Genomic DNA, 24,890 nt, shown 5'->3' on the forward strand with positions numbered 1-24,890 from the left:
AGGCATAGGGGTTTTGAGCCTTACTCATGTTAATTTCTGCTCGTTTTGAGTTTGACTCGGTTACTTATTGTAATTTCTGTTCATTTTGGGTTTCATTTATTTATTGATGCTGATTTTTGATAGTTTCGCGCTTTGTCGATTATTTGATTTGGTTTTTGGTCATTTTTGGTTTAATGGAGTCCGAGTCCATTACTTTTCTTTGAAAAACTTATTTCGTGGGAAAAGTTTGTTTAATTAATTTCCGTTCGTTTTATATTGACACAGTCTTTTTAGGGAAAAAGAAAATAATTCTTTAAATCTTTTCGTTTTTTAAGACTTTATAGTTTGCCCTGCTATTTTTATGCTGGAGGAAAATTTTCAGGAATTTTAACAACATACACCCTTTTTTAAAATCTGGACACAATGTTATTGTTTAATTTAGTTTTATACCTCCTCTAGTTCACCTGAAATAGAAAACTTGATACCATTCGCAAAAAAAATCTGTTTACTTTCTTTGATAGCTTGGATACACTTACGCTATTTTGATTTGATTAAATTTTAAGAGCAGAAGTAGCCCCGAAAGTTTGAACATAATACCCTCAGTCTTGGGTCGGTCTTGGGATACTGCTGAGATGCCGTATTTGGAATTAGCATTAACACAGTGCATTTTGATTTAATCTTAAGGAAACATTTAGTTTTTAAACATAATGGGAAAATGGGAGGGTGGGCTTGGGAGGAGAACTATTTGTCCTCCAATCATTTTCGACAATTAAAAAGGGCATTAGCCCTTTTTATTCTCAATCAAATGAGACCTTTTAGAAGTTCCTAAGACAACTCCTTCGATACGAAGTGCCCTCGTCTAAAAAAAAAAAAAGAAAAAAAATAATAATACATTGTACCCACATCGATCTTTACTATAAAAATGTCAAGCCTTCCAACTCCTTTTGACTATTAAAAATAGCACTAGCCCTTTCAATTCCCAATCGAATGAGCCCTTTTTGAGTCTCTGCGACAACGCTTTCTATAAACACCTCATATGCCCCAAAGTCATAAATTACAACCCTTGCCCTGAGGGCTGTGAGGGGACTGTCATCCTCGAAGACCTAATTTCCAGAACTTTTAACAAAATGGATATCTCAAAATTTTTATTGGATGTGTTTGGGAAAATTGTTGGCGTGAGAGGGGCGTTAGTTGCTCTCCAATCACTTTCAACTATTAAAAAAGGCACTAGCCCTTTCAATTTCCAATCGAATGAGCCGTCTTTAAGTTTCTTCCTTTTTATGATTCCTTTTTGTAGTTTTTACGACAACACTGTTTACAAAAAAAAATGATATACCCCCTAGGGCATAACTTACAACCCTTGCCCTGAGGGATGTGGGTGGAGTGTTAGCCTCAAAAGCTTATTACAAGACTTTTTAACTACGTCGAACAAAATGGCTATCTCAAAATTTTAATTGGATTTGTTTTGGGAAATGGTGGGTGTGCGAGGGGGGTTTGTTGTCCTCCAATGACTCTCGACTATTAAAAAGGGCACAAGCCCTTCTAATTTCCAATCAAATGAGCCCTTTTTGAAGTTCCTACAACATCACTATCTATAAAAACCTTATATGCACCCAGGGCATAACTTAAAACCCTTGCTCCGAGGGCTTTGAGGGGGGTTATCATCCTCAAAGACCTAAATTCTAAAACTTTTCACTACGTTGAACAAAATGGTTATCTTAAAATTTTGACTGGATGTGTTTGGGGAAAAGGTGGGCCCACTGGGTGAAAGGGTTAGTTGACATCAAATCACTTTCGACTATTAAAAAGGGCCCTAGCCCTTTTCATTTACAATCGAATGAGCCCTTTTTCAAGTTTCTATGACAGAGCTTTCAATAAAAACCTCATATTCCCCTAGGGCATAACTTACAACCCTTACCCTGAGGGCTGTGGGGAGGGGAGTATCATCCACAAAGATATAATTTTTGGATCTTTCAACTACTTTGAACAAAATTGCTATCTTAAAATTGTGATTGGATGTGTTCGGAGAAATGTTGGGCGTGGAAGGGGTGTTAGGTGCCATCCAATCACTTTCGACTATTAAAAGGGCACTAGCCGTTTCATTTTCCAATCGAATGATTCTTTTTTGTAGTTTCTACGACAACACTTTCTACAAAACTTACAACCCTTGCCCTGAGAGCTGTGGGTGGTGTGTCATCCTCAAAAGCTTATTTCCAGACTTTCTAACTACGTCGAACAAAATGGCTATCTCAAAATTTTAAATGGATTTGTTTGGGGAAATGGTGGGTGTGCGGTTTGGGGTTAGGTATCATCCAATCACTCTCGACTATTAAAAAGGGCACAGGCCCTTCTAATTTCCAATCGAATGAGCCCCTTTTTGAAGTTCTTACTACATCACTATCTATAAAAACCTTATATGCACCCAGGGCAGAACTTAAAATCCTTGCTCCGAGGGCTTTGAGGCCTTTGGCCGAGGGCACTAGCCCTTTTAATTTACAATCGAATGAGCCCCTTTTCAAGTTTCTACGACAAAACATTTAATATAAACCTTATATGTCCCCAGGGCATAACTTAAAACCCTTACCCTGAGGGCTGTAGGGGTGGGGGGGAGTGTCATCCACAAAGATATAATTTTCTGACCTTTCAACTACTTTGAACAAAATTACTATCTCAAAATTTTGATTGGATGTATTTGGGGTAAAGTTGGGCGTGAGAGGGGGGCTTAGTTGCCCTCCAATTACTTTCAACTATTAAAAAGAGTACTAGCCCTTTGAATTTCCAATTGAACGAGCCTTTTTTGAAGTTTCTACGACAACGCATTCCATAAAAATCTTATATTAGCGCCAATGACGCAGTAGGTTTTAGACTTTTACAGTAAGAGAAGGAGGCGACACCCAAACTCTTGTTTGTAGTGATTTTTGTTCTTTTCAAGCTTAATTTGCATATTTAATTTAAGTTTCACGCGTTTTAAGATTTATTTATTCATTTACATTAATATCTATTTTATGTTTGTTTGCATTGATTGTTTCTTTAATTTCTGTTCGTTTTAAGTTGCATTTATACTTCAATAGCAAAATATTTTTTTTCGTTTTAAGCTTGATTTTCATATTCAATCTAAGCATTACTCGCTTTAAGATCTATTTATTCATTTATTTTATTACTTGATGTATGTTTTTTCCTATAATTCTTTATTTAATTTCTGTTCGTTTTGGGTTTCATTTATTCCTTAATAGTAATTTCTGGTCGTTTTGATTTTGGATTTTAACAGGTATTTGTATTTGCTGAGCTTAAATTTAAAATGGCCTTTAATTTTCTTTGAAAAACTTATTTTTCGGAAAGTTTTTTTAATTAATAACCTAAAAACCGTGTTCCGGGATTTTAACGAAATTTCAGGAATTTTTTCAAGAATAATTGGGATTTTATTTATGTGCTGGGTGCAACCATGACCTGAATGCAGGGCTTCTACTATCCCCGAATTTTCGGAGATTTCCCCGAAAAATCTATGTGTCTCCCCGAAAAAAAATTTGGTTCCCCGAATTCCCGAAATTTCCCCGAAAATCATTCAATCACGGGGTCACTCCTAGTGACTATCCCTAGCAAACATTACTTTACAAAACCATAATTTTTCACTACACTTTTGTTCGTCAATTTTCGTCTCTTGTGGTACTTTGCATAAAAACCAGGCCAATATAATTTAAGTATAGACGGTTCTTCATATTTTCACAAAAGTGTCATTTTCCTGGATTTAGATAAAACCATTTTGAATGCAGTGTTCCAAATGCTATAAGGTTCTTACATTTATGTCATTCGTGGTCAAGGCACTCTTGACAAAATTAGCCAAGAATTATACTTGAAGTTGTTTAACGGAATACTCTGCTGGATTTTGGGTTTGGAAATTGAACTTCTAAAGAGGGAGAAATGTTCTGAAAGCCGAATCATAAGTTTAGATTTTGTTTTCTTTTGCTATTTTTGGTTTTGGACTTACTGCACTAATGTTTAATACTTAATGATTGAACGCATAACAAATTGAAGGAATTGATCTTTTTGCCAGGAATTCTTACCATTAAAATTTTTCTTTCATTCAGTGTGTAAATTTTAAGTTCTTTTCTTTTTTATCTGAGAACTGTATTTGTCATGCCCCCCTTTATCATCAACTCACCCAGCACTCCCCTCACAATTATTATTCTGGTCCCTTCACCTGTGTAATGATTTCATTGGGCGGAGTATCTTAAACTGCAGTTTTAGGATCTTTTTACGGTCTTGCAAAGCTGTTAGTTAGGCAAAGAAAATTTTACGGAAAATATGTTCTGCTCAAATTCGGGATAGCCAAGTAAACTTGTTTAAATATTTAGGTCTACCTTTACACCCTCTAATGCTTGAACAATTAGTTACCCTGTATGAAGGCTAATTCTGAGATAAAAAAAAATTAATTGGAAGAAATTGTGGTATAATTATTTCTTCTTGAGAACTATTCCTAAATACCACATTCTTACCATAAAAAATGCACCCTCTCCTCCCCCTCCTAATGAGGTAAAACTTAGCCATAGACTATGTACAAGGTCGGGAAATAGGGGATTTAAGCGGAAGTGACCCCAAAATATTATTCATAAGAAAATTTCCATTACAGCTTAAAGTAAAAATTTGGTTATTAGACTCATATTGTTTTCTTGTCTAGATTTATATTATTGTTGGACTTATTTATCTCGAACTACTAGTTAATAATGCCAAACAAAGTGTGAAGAAAAAGAATAAATAAATTTTATATGATTTGTAGCTTATAGCTATCCTCTCCATCTATCAGATGAGCGAATAAAATAATGAGACTGTAATAAGTACTATATTTGGAACATAGACGGCCGCAGGGGTGGTGGGAGGGGCGGAAGTTAATCGGTGACTACATAGTAATTATAAGGTAACAAATGGAAAGGAAAGCATAGCAGAAACAAAAAAAAAACGTTTTTTCCGCAGGGGGGAGGAGGTATTTTTCGATTGTATTTTCCACAGGGGTACTTTCTGCGGGGAGTATTTTCAGCGGGAGAGTATTTTCTGCGGGGGGTATTTTTTTTAGGGTGAGGGATATTTTTCGGTTTCGGTACTTGTTAAGAATCCAGTAAACATGTGATAAGTGAAGTTTCGTTAATGCTAATGAAATAAAACAAAGTATGATAAAAATATAATAGTTTAGAAACAAATTTGGGCTATATATTTATTGTGGGGGGGGGAGGGGGTAAAACATAGCATATTTTAAATACGTAACCTAAACTAGGTACCTTTTTTTTGCCCCTTCAACCCCAAAAACTAGAGTTTAAACATTTTTCACGGAGTGAGCAATATCTCACAAGGCAGCGGAAACGTGTTTTTCATTAGGACTTCGTTAAATTCTAGATGTATCTATAATGTATCTATAATGTATGCTGAGTTAAATGCCATAATCATGGCAATAGAACACCTTAAGGAAAACCAACGTTTGATTGCAAATTCAAATAATATTATAGTATGTTCCGACTCTTTATCAAGCCTTGAGTTGCTGGCCTCAGCTCCTCAGTATAAGTTGGACATTGACACTTATCATTGTCTCAGTATTATAGATAAACTTGCTTCAAGTGGCATAAAAACTTATTTTCAGTATATTCCTAGCCACTCTGGCATAAGTGGTAATCATCAGGTTGATAAAATAGCAAAAAATGCTATAAATATTGACCAGCCAAGTGGGAGACCAATCCCGATTAGAGATATTTACCGATGGAGACTATTAGATATTAATTTTAATAAGATTAATCCTATCCTTTTCCCTTTTCCCAATAAGTATTTTTCTAAAAATTTACCATAGAATTCGTTCTGGAACAAATGGACTAAATTTTCTTACATTCTTGTATAAGTTTTCTAATTTAAGTGGTTCAATTCCCCTGTCCCCTCTTTGCAGGCATTGTAATATGAATAATGAAACAATTGACCATTGCCTATTTGAATGTAATATGCTGACGGCTGCACAACATACCTTGCTTTTTAAACTGTTAAAATGCTTCAAACACCACAAAATCTCACTATCAGCCAAGAGCCTAGCCAACTATACCTGCACACAGAGCATAGAAATCGACATCTACCATCTCATAATTGAACTCCTAGAGTCGAAAGATCTACTGAAAGATATCTGAAAATATCTAATAAATATGAGACAATCAAGCAGTAGCCCTGTAGCCCACAGAGTGAAGCAAAAGGAAAAGGGCTAAATAGTACTACTGAAAAGCCCGCCTGCTGTTAAATAGAAGAAGAAAGAAGATGTGGTTCTTCGCGTGTTTATTGGATTCTTAACAATTACCCCGCTTTTTTTCCGCGGGGGGATTTTCCGGAGGGGGGGGGGTAAACACCTAAAACATTAGAATCAGTATGAAAAACTAATTTAATTTAGTTCTTGTTTGTTTTAAGTTTTAATGTTGCCCCATACTTATAGGTTGAATTTTGTTTGTTTAATTTACCTATGTAGAAACCGCAAACAATATTTGTTTTAATTATTATTAATGAATTACTGAGATTGATGACTTAATGAAAAACTGCTACAGGTATTTACAGTTCACATGTGTTCACTATTTTTTCTTAGACAATTTTGAAGTTTTCACCGCAATATCAGCAAGTAGTGTTTTCAGCTATGGTTTCCAATCCCATGCTCTGGCTCTAAAACCTACTTTGTGAAAGGCTTGATTTACTACGTGGATCCAAGACCTACTTGAGCCTGAAAACGAAGCTAAAGCCCATTTTGGCTTCAAATTTTTGCAACGAAATTCCATTTTGTTTTTTCTCCGAAAATTCCCCGAATTTTGAAGACATGTCCCCGAAAACTCCCCAAATTTTTAAGACTCATCCCCAAATTTTAAGATTCGAGAGTAGAAGCCCTGCCTGAATACAGCAAGAATATTTAAAACGTATGAATATGCTCATTTTCTGAAGTGAAAGTTAGTCATGATTTTTTATATGACCTCATTTTCTTACAAGCCTTTTAAAAATAAAAATATAAGAAATTTATTTTCCGTACTCTTAAAAGTTCACAGGACTAATTTAGGCCTACCACTGTAACTGAGGGGCTGAGACCCTTTGTAGCCTATGCCTAACTTTGATAGGCTAGGGTATGACTCTTAACTTTCAGGGTACTGTTCTTTGATCACTAAAATACTTTAAAGTAGAAAAGAAATGCTACAGTTAACTTTTGGTCATGCTAAAATTTTTTACAGGATGTAGGCTAGGCCTAGCATTTGGTTGGATGCTAGGTAAATATTTACCAAATTATAGCATATTATTGATCTACAACTAAAGTGAATATACCAATTGATGCCTTTTTGTTAAATATTTACCAAATCATATTATTGAGGGTAAAATTCTAGTTTAGCTACTTTTTGCTATCTTGGAAAGGGGTTAGGTCAGGAAAATAAAATTTTCAGTCATGGATCCAGGGCCAAAAGCATACTCTGGGAAGGTATTTCTAAGCTTCTATGTTCTATGTTAACCCTCTTCTGATTTCTAAGTCTAATGACATTTTACCTAAATTTTCAGTCATCGGTTTTCATTTTTTCTAGTTTAGTTCTGAAAATACAACTCCCGTTATTTGAGTAGAATTCTAAGTCATATGAATGTTTATTTCCTAAATTTTGGGAATGTATTTGCAGATCTTTGAAACCTGATAAATTGGGATTGGGTGAAGTTTTTAAGCTGAAAACAGTTTTCTAGTACTTTATATAAGCAGAAGATTTATTTTGCAGGGTTTCACTTTTATAACACAAAGGTTTTTTAAGGTCAGCGTCCTCTAGAGGGAGAAGGGTTGACAGTAGGTACTTCAAAATACCTTCCCGGGACATACTTCAGACTGTAGACCCAGCCCTGAAAGTTTTATTTTCCTATCCAAACCCCTTTCCAAGATAGTAAAAAGTAGCTAAACTAGAATTTATCCTTATTGAGTTATGACTAAAGTGAATATACCACTTGATGCCTTTTTTAATGCTCCTTATGAATATCATAATCATTTTTGTCAGAAATGAATTTTAGCCCCTACCCCTATATATACCAATTCAGGGTATATATTTGCACATTAGGGGGGTGGGGGAAAGTTTAAACTTGCCTCTCATTTACATCAGAAATAATATTATCTCCACCCCCTAATGTGCAAATATATAACCTGAATTAGTATAAATAGGGGTGGGGGTTAAAATTCATTTCCCACAAAAATGATTGTTAGGCTATATTTGAAAAGAGCATAAAAAACGGCGTCAAGTAGTATATTCACTTTAGTTGTAACTCAATAATATGACTTGATAAATATTTACTGCCTTTTTTATGCTCTTTACAAATATAGTGATCTTTTTTGTTGGAAATTAATTTTAGACCCCACCCCTATATATACCAATTCAGGGTATATATTTGCACATTAGGGGGTGGGGTGAAAGTTTAAACTTAGCCTACCTCTCATTTACATCAGAAATAAGATTTACCCCCCCCCCCCTAATGTGCAAATATATACCCTGAATTGGTATATATAGGGATGGGGGTTAAAATTCATTTCCAACAAAAATAATTATTATATGTGTAAAGAGCATAAAAAAAGGCATCAAGTGGTATATTCACTTTAGTTGTAACTCAATAATATGATTTGGTAAATATGAGGAGGGTAAAATTCATTTCCAACAAAAATGATTATTATATTTGAAAAGAGCATAAAAAAAAGGCATCAAGTGGTATGCTTACTTTATTTGTAAATCAATAATATGAATAACAAAAAATTTACAGCTATTTCAACAGCTAAATCTCTGTACCTAACAATTACATTTTCACCATTTGATCCATCTATATTTTCTTAATCAGTATGTTATTAGCTTTAATACTACTACTACTAATACTAACTACTCACCACAGCACCAAGCCACCTGAGGCCAACACAGCTATGCACACTCCTCATCTACCCCAATCTATTCAAAGCCTCCCTTTTTACACCCACCCACAAAGTTCCCATTTCCTTTAAATCTTTCTTTATGACGTCCTCCCACCCCAGATGGGGACAACCTGCTTTCTGTTTAGCCCTAGATGGTTGGGCAAAAAGAACAATCTTTGGCAATCTGTCATCCTTCATCTGCACAATGTGCCCTAGCCACCTTAACCTTTCTTTCATAATAGCCCTAGAGAGTGGTATTGAACCACATTTTTTGTAAAGCCTATTGTTTGAAATATGGTCAGTCAGCCAGGTACCTTAATTACCTTAATTACCTTAATTCGCACTTCGGAGCAAATTAAGGTCCATACTGGATCTGTTGTGCTCTGGGTCAAAAGATGGCAAAAATTCGTCACTGTGTTAGGGCCCAGTGACACGCCATAGGAGAGGTCTGCTGGAGAGATGCAATTTAAGCCCACTCGGTAGCGGTGGCCACGAGGTTGGTATGGCCCGTAAAGACCATTCTCAGTGGTATAGAGCTGACACCGCCGCACAACAGCAACTTCGGATTGAGTATGCGAGATGGTTGGGTATGACAAGTGGCATCAGCCTCCTAGCAAGACACTCATTCTGATAAAGTTGGCATCAGTCAGTAGTTGAGTGGGACGGACAGTCCCACTCATATTTCCATGGCTTGTTATTCCATTCCTTGTCAAGTCTGGACTTGAAGGATGCAGCCGTAGGTGCAGTTGCCATTTCAGCTTGAAGGCTATTCCAATTGTTGACAACATGCTCGGAAAAGAAGTGTTGCCACGTTCGTGTTTTAACAAAACGTTTTGACAGCTTATGTGAGTGTCCTCTTGTCTGGTGCTGACTTGAATGTTTGGTAAAGAGGGGGTTATTTGGTTGTGCGTTATACTTGTAGGTCAGCATCATATCACCACGGCGGCGTCTGAAGACAAGTGTTGGCAGCTGCATGCGTTCCAGTCTCTTGTTGTATGGGAGATCTCGTAGGCCAGCTATGCATTTTGTGGCACGTCTCTGAACTCCTTCGATTAGACTGGTGTCATTCTTATAAGAAGGGGAGGTGAGACACGTACCAAAATCCAAAACGGGTCTAACTATAGCCTTATAGAGCCTTAGAAAGACTGTACGGGAGTGGCTGGTTATAGTGCGTTTGAGGAGACCAAGGCTTGAATTTGCTTTTGTAACTGCTTGTTGCCAGTGGCCGTGGAACTTCAGTTGTTCATCTATCAGCACTCCTAGATCTCTTTCTTCGGGACTTGTCTTTAGTACTAAGCTAGCCAGTGAATTGGGATCGGACATGCTATACTGGTGACGGAGGTTGTTGCTTCCAAAATGAAGGAACAATCCCAGAACAATCCTTAAGCAATTTCTCTGGAAAACATCTAGCAAATCTTCATCTACTTTTTGGAGCATCCATGCTTCAGAGCCATATTTGACCAGTTTCATCACTGTAGTTTCTAATATTCTAATCTTGTTTTGCAGACTTATCTTCCTATTCTTCCAGACTTTTTTAAACTGTGAAAGAACACCCTGAGCCTTGGCTATTCTATATTTAACATCTTCACTTCTCCCATCATCTTTACTAATAATACTACCAAGGTAAGTGAAGCTGCCCACCTGATCAATCTTTTCATTACCCAATGTCACCTTTTTATCTTCATTATTCCTAGCCTTAGTGACTTAGTCTTCTTAACATTAATTTTAAAACCAATTCTAGCGCCCTGAGCTCACAAAACCTCTAAAATTTCATTCATTTTGCTCAAATTTTCACCTAGGATGCTCAAATCATCAGCAAAATCTAATTCCCGGAGACTTTTTCCTCCCCATTTGATTCAGTGGTCTCCCATTGCCTTTTCTGTGCTCCTTAAAACAAAGTCCATCAAAGTAATCCATACAACGGGGGATAGAACACAACCCTGCTTAACTCCTTATTTAATACAAAACCAGCTGCTGACCTCATTTCCTACCTTAATTGCAGCAGTTTTATTCTCATACATGGCACTAATCACGTTATTGTATTTGTCTGGTATACCAAACAAGGATACAACCTTTACTAAAGCTATTCTATCAACAGAATTGAACGCTTGCTCATAATCTATAAAACTGAGGACCAAAGGTGTTTGAAAACTCAGGCACTTGTCAATTATTAGCCTAAGAGTGAAAATTTGGTCAACACATCCTCTACCTTTTCTAAAACTGTACTGTTCTTCTCTTAAAACTTTGTCTATTGCATCTCTCAGTCTAAAAAGTATCATATTACTAAGTAATTTACTACCTACAGAGACAGACTAATGCCTCAATAGATAACACACTTACTTTTATCATCTTTCTCATACAGTGGCTCAATTAAGGTTTTTCTAAAAATCTTTTGGTACTTTCCCTTTTTCAAAAATCATATTCATGGTCTTCAGTAGCTTATTTCTAACTTTAGAGCCCCTATATTTAAGAAATTCACTAACCACACGATCAGCACTTGGAGCCTTATTATTCTTTAATCCTTTTAGTACTGTTGCTAATTCCTCCTCACAAAACAAATCTTTCTTCACATCCAAGGTATCACAGACTTTTTTGTTTTCCTCTATATTTTTTCCTGCAACTCTATCTTGGTTAAGCAAATACTCAAAATGTTTGGCCCATCTCTCTTTAGTTTTTTTCTTATTGCTAATTGCGACCCCATTCCTATCTTTAATTGGGCCAAGTCCAGATTGACTACTCCCTCTCAATTTGTTAACATGCCTGTACAATATTTTACTATTATGTCATCTAGCTGCATCTTCCAGATCCTCGGCAATTTTATCCATGGACTCCACTTCACATCTTCTTAGTTCATATTTGAATGCTATCTCCACTTTCTTTACATTTCTTTTGTTTTTATACGATCTATCACTCAGATAATTCTCGTACAAGTCCTTTCTCCTTTCTATTAACCATAGAGCTTTTTCACTAATATTCCTAGCTGCAGTTCTAGCTTTCTTCCCTAATACACCTTCAACAACTTCACATATTATTTTTCTAAAATGATTTCAACTATCTTCCACAATGACAAATTTTAAACTCTCAAGTTTAGTATTCTACTTTTCCTGAACAAGTTCTCACAAATTCTCATCTTGCATTGTTTCAACATCATAACTTCCTGGGAGGTAGCTACCATTTCAATACTTCAGCTTTAAATTAACCCTTGATGTTACCAGGTGGTGATCTTTACTTTTAACATCAATAACAGCACTCCTATATACCCTAGTATCTTGTATTGATCCTGTCAGTCTTCAGTTTACTATAACATAATCAATAAGGTTTGCTGTCTTAGGTTAACTTATGAGCCATTTTATGACCAAACACCATTTTTGTTATAACTAGATTGTTATACCTACAAAATTGCAAAAGTCTGTATCCATTACTGTTTTCTTTTCTTACACCAAATTTACCTAGGCTGGGATACCATGTATCCCTATTTCTACCAATTCCAAATATAATAATAACTTCTGCCACAAATGAATTTAGTAAATTTTTTGCACTTCATATTATTGACTTGCAAATAAAGTAAATATACTTGATGCCAATTTTTATGCTCTTTCCAAATATAATAATCATTTTTGTCAGAAATGAATTTTACCCCCACTGCGATATATACCAAATCAGGGTATGTATTTGCACATTAGGGGGGGGGGGGGTAGTGGTAAAGTTTAAACTTACTTTTCATTTACATTAGAAATAAAATTTATATATATATATATAATATATATTTGCAAATTAGGGGGGCAGTATAGGGGTAAAGTTTATTTCTGATAAAAATAAGAGGTAAGTTTAAACTCCCTCCCTCCCCCCAATGTGCAAATATATACCCTGAATTGGCATATATAGGGGTGGGGTAAAATTTATTTGTGGCAAAAGTGATTATTTTATTTGGAAAGAGCATAAAAAAGACATTGATTGGTATTTTCACTGTTTTCATAAGTCAATAATATGAACAGCAAAATATGTACCAAATTGGTTACAATGCCCCCCCCCGCCCCCCTCTTAATCAAATATAAACAAATAAAAGCTGAATCAAAGGAAAAATTTGGTAAAACTCTAGGTTAGCTACTTTTTGCTATTGTCAAAAGGGGTTAAATCTGGAAAACAAAACTTTCAGGGGTGGGGCTTGTGACTAAAATATGTCCTGGGAAGGTATTTTGAAGAATCTACCTCCACTCCTTCTCCCTCTTGAGAGCAGTAACCTTTGATGACCTTTAAAAACCTTTGTGTTATAAAGGTGAAACCTTGCAAAACTTGTTTTCTGCTTCAATGAAGTACAACAAAACTGTTTTCAGCTTTACAACTTTGCCCAATCCCAATTTATGAGGTTTCTAAGATATGCAAGTACATTTAGTAAATTTCGAAAAAAAAACATTGATATGGCTTAAAATTCTACTCAAATAACAGGAATTGCTTTTGCAGAACTAAAACCAGAGAAAAAGAAAGTGATAACTTGATATTAATGTAAAATATTGTTTTGTCGAAATTTCAATAGGTTAGTCAAGTAAGCACTGTTAGTACCTGTCAAATAAGCAAATTTCTGAGACTTATAAATCAGAAGAGGGTTAATATAGAAACTTGGCAATACCTTCCCAGAGTATCTTTTTGGCCCTGGATTTATTACTGAAAGTTTCATATTCCTAACCTAACCCTTTTCAAAGAAAACAAAAAGTAGCTGAACTAGAATTTTACCAAAAATTTTGATCAAATTGGGTAACCCCCAAGCTGCAGTGCCTGGGGATACTGACCTGGTTTGGGTAGTTTATGAAATAGACAAATACAGTTGTATCTATTCAGTACTTTGCTCACTGATTTATGCCAGTATGCTTATTTTGCTGTAGATGATTTCCCTAGCTGAAGACCAGTTGTTCCAGTAATCTTCATACAACATCTGAGCTGTCAAACTGTGACTCATTTTACCATGAAGGAGCTACCTGCATGGAATTAGGTTGTATCTGTGCAGCTAGACTTCAAAATGATGAAAGGGTTTCATTAAAAATTGCTTCCTTCCTCTTATCATCACAGATTACAAGTGACTAGACCACAAAAAATTGTACAGAATGGGGATCATTACTGTTGCCCCCATTTATATACTTTTGGTTACTCTTCGGACAACATTGCAGGGAGTCAATGATAGATGACTCTACTGATTCAGTGTGTGATCACAGAGACATTATTGCAACATTTCTTTCTCTCTTATAAGCACACCAGGATTTATCACAAATAATTGCTCCAGTTTATTCTTCATGGATATATATTCTTCATGTCATTAATTCGCCAATCATATATATTCTTTATGGTATTAATATTTATGATTTTAATTTGGTTAAAATTATCTAGTTTAAGTCCAATGAGTTTGTTCTGCTAGAAAATGATCATCCAGGGATTTTTTTTTTATCATCAAGTACTTCCCCTCCCCTCATTTTCCTCCTCTTATTGTTGGTGGACTTAGTGTTTACCCTTGAGGATGGGCATCAAATCATTTTTGCTAGGGAGGAATTTGAAATATGAAAAGAAGCATTTGTGTCACAAATTCTTCCATATTCTTCTTGTGTTTCTTTGAAAAGTCACAATGCAAGTTTTGAAGCATGGGCACTCCAAAAAGTGGAGGAAGATTTGCTAGATGTTTTCCAGACAAATTGCCTATGGGCTGTTTTGGGTACCCAATTAACTGACCGTATTTTGGACAGTAGGCTGGACATAGATTATGCTGATGATTTGAGCATCCTAGACGAAAACGTTTGAGCAAAATAAATGAACTTTTAGAGGTTTTGTGAGTTCAGGGTGCTAGAATAGATTTGGAAATTAATGTTAAGAAGACTAAGTTGCTAAGGCTAGGAATAAGTGAAGCTGAAAAGGTGATGATGGGAAACAAAAAGATCAATCAAGTGAACAGGTTTACATGCCTTGGTAGTATTATTAGTAAATATGGTGGCTGCAGTGAAGATGTTAAAGTAGAATAGCCAAGGCCTAGGGTGTTTTTTTCACAGTTGAAAAAGGTTTGGAAGAAATAGGAAGATAAGTCTGTGAACCAAGCACTATAGTGATGACACTGGTCAAATATGGTTTTGAAGCATAGGCACTCCAAAAAATGGAGGAAGATTTTCTAGATGTTTTCCAGACAAATTGCCTATGGGCTGTTTTGGGTACCCAATTCTTCAATCTGCTTTCTATGGCTATAATGAGAGAAAGGATGAGATTGCTGAGCATGTTCTGTGGATGAAGGATGATAGATTGCTAAAAATGTCCTTTTTGGCCAACTAGCTAGGGTTAAACAAGCAGGTGTTCCATGTTTGAGGTGGGAGGCTGTTGTAAGGGAAATGGGAACATCATGGGAGGGTGTAAAGAGGGAGGCTTTGAATAGATTGGGACAGAAAAGGAGTGTCTGTAGCTGTGTTGCCTTCAGGCAGCTTGGTGCTGTGGTGAGTTTTTGTTGGTGTACTGCACCCAGGACAGTTTTTGGTAGCCTTATATGTTTTTTACACCATCTCTAAGATAATAGTTTTTCTCCTTTTCCTGCAGTCTGTACAGACACTAAATTGTATCTCAAGCAGTTGCTAATTGGTTTAGTAGTTTTATAATTTTTTCTGGTATGATTGACTCTGTTCTGTTGCACTATTAAACATTTTAAGGTTGATATTTCGTCTTAAAAGTACAGCTGGTGAAGCAGAATTATCAATTGGTGCATTCCTGTACTCAAGTAGGGCTCTTTACAGTTTTGGTTGGTATGGTGATAGGTTTTATTATTCTTTTTGCAGCTTGTCTTTTTTTCTACCAACCCGTTTGATTTTAATTGGTTAAGACTTGGGAATGCTCAATATCCCATTCTTTAAACAAATGCTTGAATAAATAGGAACTAAACTGCAATCCCTTGTTGGATGTCCATATAATGGGTATACTCTGTCTACCGAAAGGGTTTTTCAGGATTGTGTCTACACTTTTCATAAGGAAATAAAGAAAGCACAAATGATGTTCTGGCCTTGTACAACACATTGGTGGTGTTAGTTCTACTCCTGCTTGCTGTGGTTTCTGTTTGTTTTAGGTTTAACTTGACTATTTGTTGCAATTTCATTTAGTTTTGGATTTCACTTATTAATTGATTGTGGTTTATTTTCATTTTGCATTTGAATTACTATTTGACTTTATTTCCACTTGTCTTAGGTTCAGTGTAGCACTTTACTGTTCTTTTAAAAACTTACCTTGTGGAAAAAGTTTTTTCCTTTTCAAATTAATATACTGGAATAGTCCACTTCACTGTATAGTATGTTTCACCACTACTACTACTAACAACTCACTGTAGGACCAAGCCACCTGAGGCCAAAACATTTATGCGTGCTTTTCCTCCATCCTAATCTAATCACAGCCTCCCTCTTTACATCTCTCAAGAAGTTCCAATTTCCCTTAAATCTTTCCTTACAACATTCCCCACCCCATTTGGGGACAACCTGGAGATAGTAAATGTATTGTCACTCTTTCCCTTTGTAATCAACAGAAACTGAGCATATTCCAATCACTTCAAGCCTTTGGTCACAGAAACCTTTTGGTGCTTGGCTAGTTCTTTTTAATGCTGGTGTTTACTATGCTTATTTTCTATTTATGCTGGAATCATTACTTGTTGTACTTATCTGGTATAGTCAGTGTTGTGGAAGCAATTAATTATAAGTATTTAAATACATATTTAATTACTTTTAATTAAATATGTATTTAATTACAAATTAGATCAAGTAATTTAACTACATATTTAATTATCTTTTTTCTGTATTTTAAATACAAATTAACTTTTTCCAATATTCCTAAATACTTCTGTGTCTCAAACACATTTTTTGAGAGTAGCCTATTCACTTTTTCTGGACTGCAATTTGTATAGTTAGCTTTTTAAGATCTTAATTTAGAAGAAGACATATAGGATCAATACTGGAGGCCAGCTATGTTTGTAGAGCAGGTAGCCTACATATACAAATAGCAAAAGTTCAGTAGCCAAGGCAAAATTTTTCATTGGTTCTCATTATTATTCAGTCTTTTGAAGCAAGGAAAAATGTTAAAGTGTTTTAACTGAACTAGACTGAGTACTAAGTGTTCTAAAATGAAGCTAAAAAGTAAAATATCTGGGTCATAAAAATTTCAAGGCACTAAAATAAGGTTGAACATAAGTGGAGAAGCTGTTTTTGAAAAGTTGTTTAAATCTTAGTCTATGCTTCAAGCTTTACTTATCAGGCAAATAATAAAATTAGTTCAAAACAGAGACTCACGTGGAGAAGAGACAGGTGTTAAGCACAAAAAGGGTTAACTTCATAACATCTGATGGCAAGTATTCTTGTAAATGTCTACTTGCCATTTTTTCCATTATGGTTGTTACTCTTTTCATAACAAGTTTTTTTTCTCTCGTAAACCTGAAAGGTTAATTAAGCAATTTTAAACTTATTCCTTCAACTTTAAAAACAAGGTTTGAGAAGCAAAATGACTTTTAATTCAGACAATAATAATTTGTGGGTCTTTTGGATACAGTATGCAGCAGAATCACTTTAGAAGACTCAGACTAAAGCATGGATGCACAAACTGTAATGAGATTTGGGCTAAATCTTTTATTAAAAGTTATCCTAAATCTTGGCTCATAATTTTCAAGTTGAGACGTGTTGGTGCATGTAAGTCTGCCGCTAGACTACTTTGCCTTGTTTGGTGACAGAATAAGTTAAATATTTGACAAATGGTGAATAAAAAAAGTGCAACTCTTCAAATGTGTTTTATTTCTGTCTATATATCTTGAACAAAATAAAAGAAACAGTTGCTAAACTTTGTACCACTTGTATCTTGCTTTGTTGAGGTTATTTCTTTTTTTTATTTCCTTGCTTTTTTTTCTTTTGCTTTTTTTTATTTGCTTTAGCTGGTCAATGATGAAACATAGATTAGTATCCATTTTCTAGCGTGTTCATCCATTACTGGCTTATGAATTTTTTAAGTACATGGAGATATGGGAAAAAAAAACATAAGAAAATGCATATTTTCTAAGACATCCTAGATGGTGATGAGTCAAGAGAGGGTTTCAAGCCTCCAAGTCAACCTGAAGATGGCAGCAGTTAACTTGTAAAAACGTAAAAAATGTATATAAACATTTTTTTTTTTGTATTTTTAAAGTTTCTTTTGTACCCCCCCCCCCACCCTCTAAAAAATGAATCCTCCCAAGAAAATATCCTAGATACGCCCTTGCTTGTAAGGTTACCGCAATATTTTTATATAAGATAATTTCATTAACTTTCTTTTTGTGGAAGATTAACTAGACAAGTCTACAATTCGTTTCTGAAGTCTTATTTTATTTGTATGAATGCAAAAGATAGTTTTAATAGTAGTACTATAATTAATTGTATATCAAAGTGTGAAAAATCTTAAAAAAAACTAAACTGGCAAGGGTTTGTTGCTGACAAAGGAGGGAAAAAAGGATAATAATGATAAACATAATAAGTGAAATGAAAAGTTCTTTTATGTTAGTAATTAGGAATTAGAAGATTAAACCATGTACCAATTTAAAATTATGTAATACCAGTGATTTCAAAATGAAGGTAGCTCATGCTCCCTGAACTTTTCTAGGGTCCAGGATTCATGCCTCAAAAAAATTGTTTTCCAAGATTTTTCTTTTGATTGTTTTAAAGTTACGAAGTTTTTAAAGCAGTACCGTATTTTGCAATTATTACGATAGTGAGAAGTGAAAATAAAACATCATAACCAGATAATTGAATTTTACAATTGTTTTTGTTTTTAAAAATTCAAATTAACACTCTGTTGGTTGCCAAAGACAACTACAACTTAAAAGGGAAGTCTTCTTAAGCTGCTTGCTGTCATATTTTTTTGGCCTATTTTTTGAAGTTTTTTCACCCAAGTTTCTATTTTTGTTTCTTTAATTTGGAGCCTACTGCTGCCAAGATCTGTATAACTGTATATAAAATTCTTTTTCATTAATTTTAAAAATGTAAATGCATGTGTTAGTTTCCATTTTAACAATTTAAGCAATAAAATTTTGTTTTCGGTATACTTCGTTCTTAAAAAATTAAAGTAAAGCTGAATAAATGAAACAAAATAGGAAAATGAAAACTAAATTGCTAAGAATGTTAAGGCCTCAAAGCATGTTACGGGCTTGTTTTTTCATTGTCCTGTGGTATGCAGAAGCTGGACTTGATTAGAGTTCAAAAGAACTTCCTTATAGAATATAAATTAATATAATATAAAATATATAAATATAAAAATATTATTTTTTGTTGTAGTATTGCACCAACAAGTTGTATTCGGGGTTTTCTAAATCAGTTCTTAATTGATTGATCATTCTGTAGCTAAAAAATAAAATGTAGCCTAACAAATAAACTATTTGTTAATTTAGAAACTGGAAATTTTCATCATTTTCTCTGCCAAAAAGGAATGGATAAAGATGCTCTATTTATCAATATGTCCAAAGTTAAGAAGAAAATAAAAAACACTTTTAAGGTTTTACTTTAACACTTTTACTAAAACCAAAAAACCAACAAAGAATTTAACAGCTAGCTTCACAAAAAAACAACTTTTAATTCTTAAAAATAATTTTTTTTATTATTTTCTCTGCCGAAAAAAAGTAATTATTAAAGCTGTTATTTTTCTCAATATGTCCAAATTTATGGTACAAATTAAAAAAAAAAAAACCTGAAGTAAAGAAAATTTTAAAAATATACTAGAACCAACAAACCTGCACAAAATTTAAAAGCTAGATTTAAAAGCACAAAAAAATAAATTTTTAATTCAGAAGCTGAAAATTTTGATTTAAAGACAATTAGAAAAATGTATAAAACCAGCAAATCTACAAAGAGTTTCAAAACTAGCTTACCAAACAAATAAACTTTTAATTCAGAAACTGGAAATTTTGATCGCTTTCTCGGCCAAAAAGTGAATTGTCAAAGGGGTCCTTTTTCTCAACATATCCAAAGTTAAGATAAACAAAAAATAACACCTGGAGTAAACAAAAATTTGAAAAATATACTAAAACCAACAAACCTACAAATAATTTATAAGCTAGCTTCGCAAAAAAAAAAATCAGAAACTGAATATTTTGATTATTTTCCTGCCAAAAAACGAATTATCAAAGGTGTTATTTTTCTTAGTATGTCCAAAGTTAAGGGAAAAAACTAAACAAAAAAAAAAAATACTGAAAGTAAAGAAAATTAGAAAAATATACTAAAACCAACAAACCTACAAAGAATTTAAAAAATAGCTTAACAAATAAATAAATTTTTAATTCAGAAACTGAAAATTTTGATTATTTTTCCTGCCAAAAAAACGAATTATTAAAGATGTTCTTTTTCTCAATATGTCCAAAGTTAAGGGGAAAAAACCTAAACAAAAAATACATGAAGTAAAGGAAATTTGAAAAATATACTAAAACCAAAAAACCAACAAAGAATTTAACAGCTAGCTTCACAAAAAAATTAACTTTTAATTCTGAAAAAGAATTTTTTTTATTATTTTCTCTGCCGAAAAAAATGAATTATTAAAGCTGTTCTTTTTCTCAATATGTCCAAATTTAAGGGAAAAACTAAAAAAAAAAAAAACCTGAAGTAAAGAAAATTTGAAAAATATACTAGAACCAACAAACCTGCACAGAATTTAAAAGCTAGATTTAAAAGCACAAATAAATAAATTTTTAATTCAGAAGCTGAAAATTTTGATTTAAAGACAATTAGAAAAATGTATAAAACCAGCAAACCTACAAAGAGTTTCAAAACTAGCTTACCAAACAAATAAATTTTTAATTCAGAAACTGGAAATTTTGATCGCTTTCTCTGCCAAAAAGTGAATTGTCAAAGGGGTCCTTTTTCTCAACATATCCAAAGTTAAGATAAACAAAAAATAACACCTGGAGTAAACAAAAATTTGAAAAATATACTAAAACCAACAAACCTACAAATAATTTAAAAGCTAGCTTCGCAAAAAAAATAAAAAATCAGAAACTGAAGATTTTGATTATTTTCCTGCCAAAAAACGAATTATCAAAGGTGTTATTTTTCTTATTATGTCCAAAGTTAAGGGAAAAAACTAAACAAAAAAAAAATACTGAAAGTAAAGAAAATTAGAAAAATATACTAAAACCAACAAACCTACAAAGAATTTAAAAACTAGCTTCACAAATAAATAAATTTTTAATTCAGAAACTGAAAATTTTGATTATTTTCCTGCCAAAAAACGAATTATCAAAGGTGTTATTTTTCTCAATATGTCCAAAGTTAAGGGAAAAAAATAAAAAAAAAAAAAAATACATAAAGTAAAGAAAATTTGAAAAATATACTAAAACCAACAAACCTACAAAGAATTTAAGAACTAGCTTCACAAATAAATAAATTTTTAATTCAGAAACTGAAAATTTTGATTATTTTTCCTGCCAAAAAAAACGAATTATTAAAGATGTTCTTTTTCTCAATATGTCCAAAGTTAAGGGGAAAAAACCTAAACAAATAATACATGAAGTAAAGGAAATTTGAAAAATATACTAAAACCAAAAAACCAACAAAGAATTTAACAGCTAGCTTCACAAAAAAATAAACTTTTAATTCTGAAAAAAAAAATTTTTTTATTATTTTCTCTGCCAAAAAAAATGAATTATTAAAAGTGTTCTTTTTCTCAATATGTCCAAAGTTAAGGGACAAATTAAAAAAAAAAAAAAAATACCTGAAGTAAAGAAAATTTGAAAAATATACTAGAACCAACAAACCTGCACAGAATTTAAAAGCTAGATTTAAAAGCACAAATAAATAAATTTTTAATTCAGAAGCTGAAAATTTTGATTATTTTCCCTGCCAAAAAACGACTTATTAAAGGTGTTCTTTTTCTCAATATGTCCAAAGTTAAGGGAAAAAAAACTAAACAAAAAAAAATACCTGAAGTAAAGAAAATTTGAAAAATACACTAAAACCATACACAAACCAACAAAGAATTTAAAAGCTAGCTTCGCAAAAAAAAAAATTAATTCAGAAAATGAAATTTTTGATTATTTTCTCTGCCAAAAAACAAATTTTTAAAGGTGTTCTTTTTCTCAACATGTCCAAAGTTAAAAAAAAAAAAAACAACAACTCCTGGTGTAAACAAAAATTTGAAAATCTATTAAACCCAACAAATCTGCAAATAATTTAAAACTAGTTTCACAAATAAATAAATTTTTAATTCAGAATCTGAAGATTTTGATTATTTTTTCCTGCCAAAAACGAATTGTAATAGGACGGTGTTCTTTTTGCCACTAAGAAGTCTGAATTCTGAATTGTTTGCAGTCTATTGAATTCTTTAAGCAGTGACTTCCTGTTTTAAAAGCTGAATTTCTAAAGATACCTTAATGCCAAGTCTTTAAAATGATTTTCTTGTTCAAGACCTTCTAGTCATGACTCCAATAAACTTAGGTAATTTCTCTTATTTTTTTTATCCTGCTTACAATTTCCAAAAAAAATTTTGTTTTCTTTTTGCCTCACTTTACCAATTTCGACTTTTTATTATTTGGATTTAGGACTTTATTTTCTAGGTCTGGATTTATAATGAGTCAAATTCGACAATTTTTGCGATCTACTAAAATCCAGATAAAAGATACAGCAAAAAGAAAAGTTTTTAAAAGGTACTTAGATTTTATTGGCAAATATGAAGAAATCTTGCAGAAGAAATTCCCAAAAGCAATGAAGGTTTACAGAGTCTTTTCCGTGGGATTCAAAGATTTTTATGCCGACGTTAAGGTTAGTGCTTTTCCACTTTTTGTTTCTTGTTTATTATGTTTATTATGTTATGTTTATTATCTTGTTTATTATGTTTATTATCTTGTTTATTATGTTTATTATTATCTTGTTTGTTATGTTTATTATCTTGTTTATTATGTTATGTTTATTATCTTGTTTGTTATGTTTATTATCTTGTTTATTATGTTTGTTATGTTATGTTTATTATCTTGTTTATTATGTTTATTATGTTATGTTTATTATCTTGTCTATTATGCGCTTTTAGGCCTGCTGTAGCTAGCATATAGTGAAATATATGGAAAATAAGAAAAATAACCCTATTTGCTAAAAAAAAACTAGAGTCGTTTAAACTTGTTTTTTTTTGCATACGGGATATTTTTCACAAGAATTATCCAAGGTATTTGTTAATCTGCAAAAACGGAAAGAAGCACCATCCTTTTAATTTCAGATTTTTTTTCTCAGCATTGTTTTCTGTTATCAGTTTTTTAACAGCTGAAATATTATAGCAAAAAGATAAAGGAAAATGGACATCATAAATCAACTAAATGAAAACTTGACCAAAAAATATATATACACACACACACACACTATATATATATATATATATATATATATATATATATATATATATATATATATATATATATATATATATATATATATATATATATATATATATATATACCCTGAAGTTTTTGTTCGAATCGTAAAAAGGTATAAAAAATGAATAAAAAGAAATTTTTGATGCGCCTCTGAAAGTTTTTTACCCCCCCCCCCCCAAAAGAAATCTTTTGTGGCCCCCCTGGAAAAAATATTTTGTGAACCCCCTCCCCCCCCCCCCAAAAAAAAATCCTGGATACGGCCCTGAATCCAGTTATATAAGCACTTCTGGCAAGGCCGTACCCTGAGGAGGGGTTAGGGGGTTCGAACCCCTCCCGAAATGTTTTTTGACTCGTAAAAACCTAACAAAAATAGATATAAATGAATTTTGTATAAATGAATTTTGTATGCGTTCTTTGAGGTTTTGTGTGTAAACCCTTCCCGAAAAAAAAATCTTTGAGTAAAACCCCCTCCGAAAAAAATCCTGAGTACGGCCTTGACTTCTGGAATGTTATCTCTGGGTTTGTGTACCAAAATGAATGGTAGGAAAAGGGCCTTCAATCTTGGGGTCGTACATTTTTTTTAAATGAGCGTCCAGCCAGCCATGAGGTCTTCAGATCGTATGTTACAATGATAAATCCAGAAAACTAACTACTACTACTAACAACTCACCTCAGAACCAGGCTGCCTGAGGCCAACACAGCTACGCACGCTCATTCTCCATCCTAATCTATTCTGAGCCTCCCTCTTTACACCCTCTAGCCATCTCAACCTTTATCTTATTATAGCCCTAGAAAGCGGGATTGAACCACACTTTTCGTACAGCCTACTATTTTAAATACAGTTAGTTAGCCGGGTACCCAAAAACAGGGATTTAAAATAAGGGATTTCGCTTTTTTTTTTATCCAAGTTTTTAAATCATTTTCGGGTAAATTTGCTGTTGTTGGTCACATCTAAAGGGAATATACTAATAAAATAAAAATAGTACCATTAGGTTCCTTATTTTGTGCTCTTTTTAAATATCGTGGTCACTTTTCTGACAACGCAGACCCCCGCACTTCCCCTGATGATCCAACATGCAGCTATAATAGTATGTTTCTCCATAGTTTTGCATCTGCGGTATTTCTTTTCTTCTTTGTTAACCAGTCTTCGTTAACCTTTGTTAACCTTGTTTGTTTTCTTTGTTTGTAAGTTCTTCTTCTTCTTTCTTGTATTCTTAATCCTTTTTGAGGTTGCTGTCCTAGCTTAGTGGTTAGCACGCTAGACATGAGACTATTTCTCTGTAAGGACAGGGGTTCAAGTCTTGGTGCTGCTGGTTACTCGGTGGTCATTGGCGCGACTCTGTAAGTTCAGCCAGAGTAGATCCAGCTCTAAATGAGTTTCTGGAGAAAAGTGGGGGAGGTAAACAGGCGCGTTTGCGGAAGGGGAGGAGCGTTTGCGAAAGTAAAGGATGACTGAACCCCAATCCCCTGGGGGTTGTATTTCCTGGTTGAAGGGCCTTGAAACGGAGATTAGCACCGCCAATAGGGATTGTAAAGTCCAACGCCGTGTTCTTTACCTTTACCTTTTGGGTTGGAGTTCTAAATTTTATTATAGATAATATATGATGTTCATTTCAAATTTCTAACCGTCAC

General features: G+C 33.5%; 1 protein-coding gene across 2 annotated transcripts in view; it reads left to right on the plus strand.

Moving 5' to 3' along the window:
- The first annotated feature begins 6,892 nt into the window (after positions 1 to 6,892).
- The window catches only part of LOC148944912 (LETM1 domain-containing protein 1), a 47,980-nt gene continuing 29,982 nt past the window's right edge, over positions 6,893 to 24,890 (plus strand). Inside the window, exons 1-2 of one of the 2 annotated variants that reach the window (XM_089099550.1) lie at positions 6,893 to 6,929; positions 22,452 to 22,656. In XM_089099550.1, the coding sequence (XP_088955676.1) occupies positions 22,465 to 22,656 (192 nt within the window). In that variant the 5' untranslated portion in view covers positions 6,893 to 6,929; positions 22,452 to 22,464. Of the gene's footprint in view, positions 6,930 to 17,904; positions 18,031 to 22,451; positions 22,657 to 24,890 lie in introns of those variants that run through there. The other variant, XM_089099549.1, reaches the window with a different exon arrangement.

Source organism: Artemia sp. Qi Xiang Cuo, chromosome 13 (genome assembly GCF_049724085.1).
Source record: "Artemia sp. Qi Xiang Cuo chromosome 13, ASM4972408v1, whole genome shotgun sequence".
Classification (NCBI taxonomy): Eukaryota; Metazoa; Arthropoda; class Branchiopoda; order Anostraca; family Artemiidae; genus Artemia; species Artemia sp. Qi Xiang Cuo.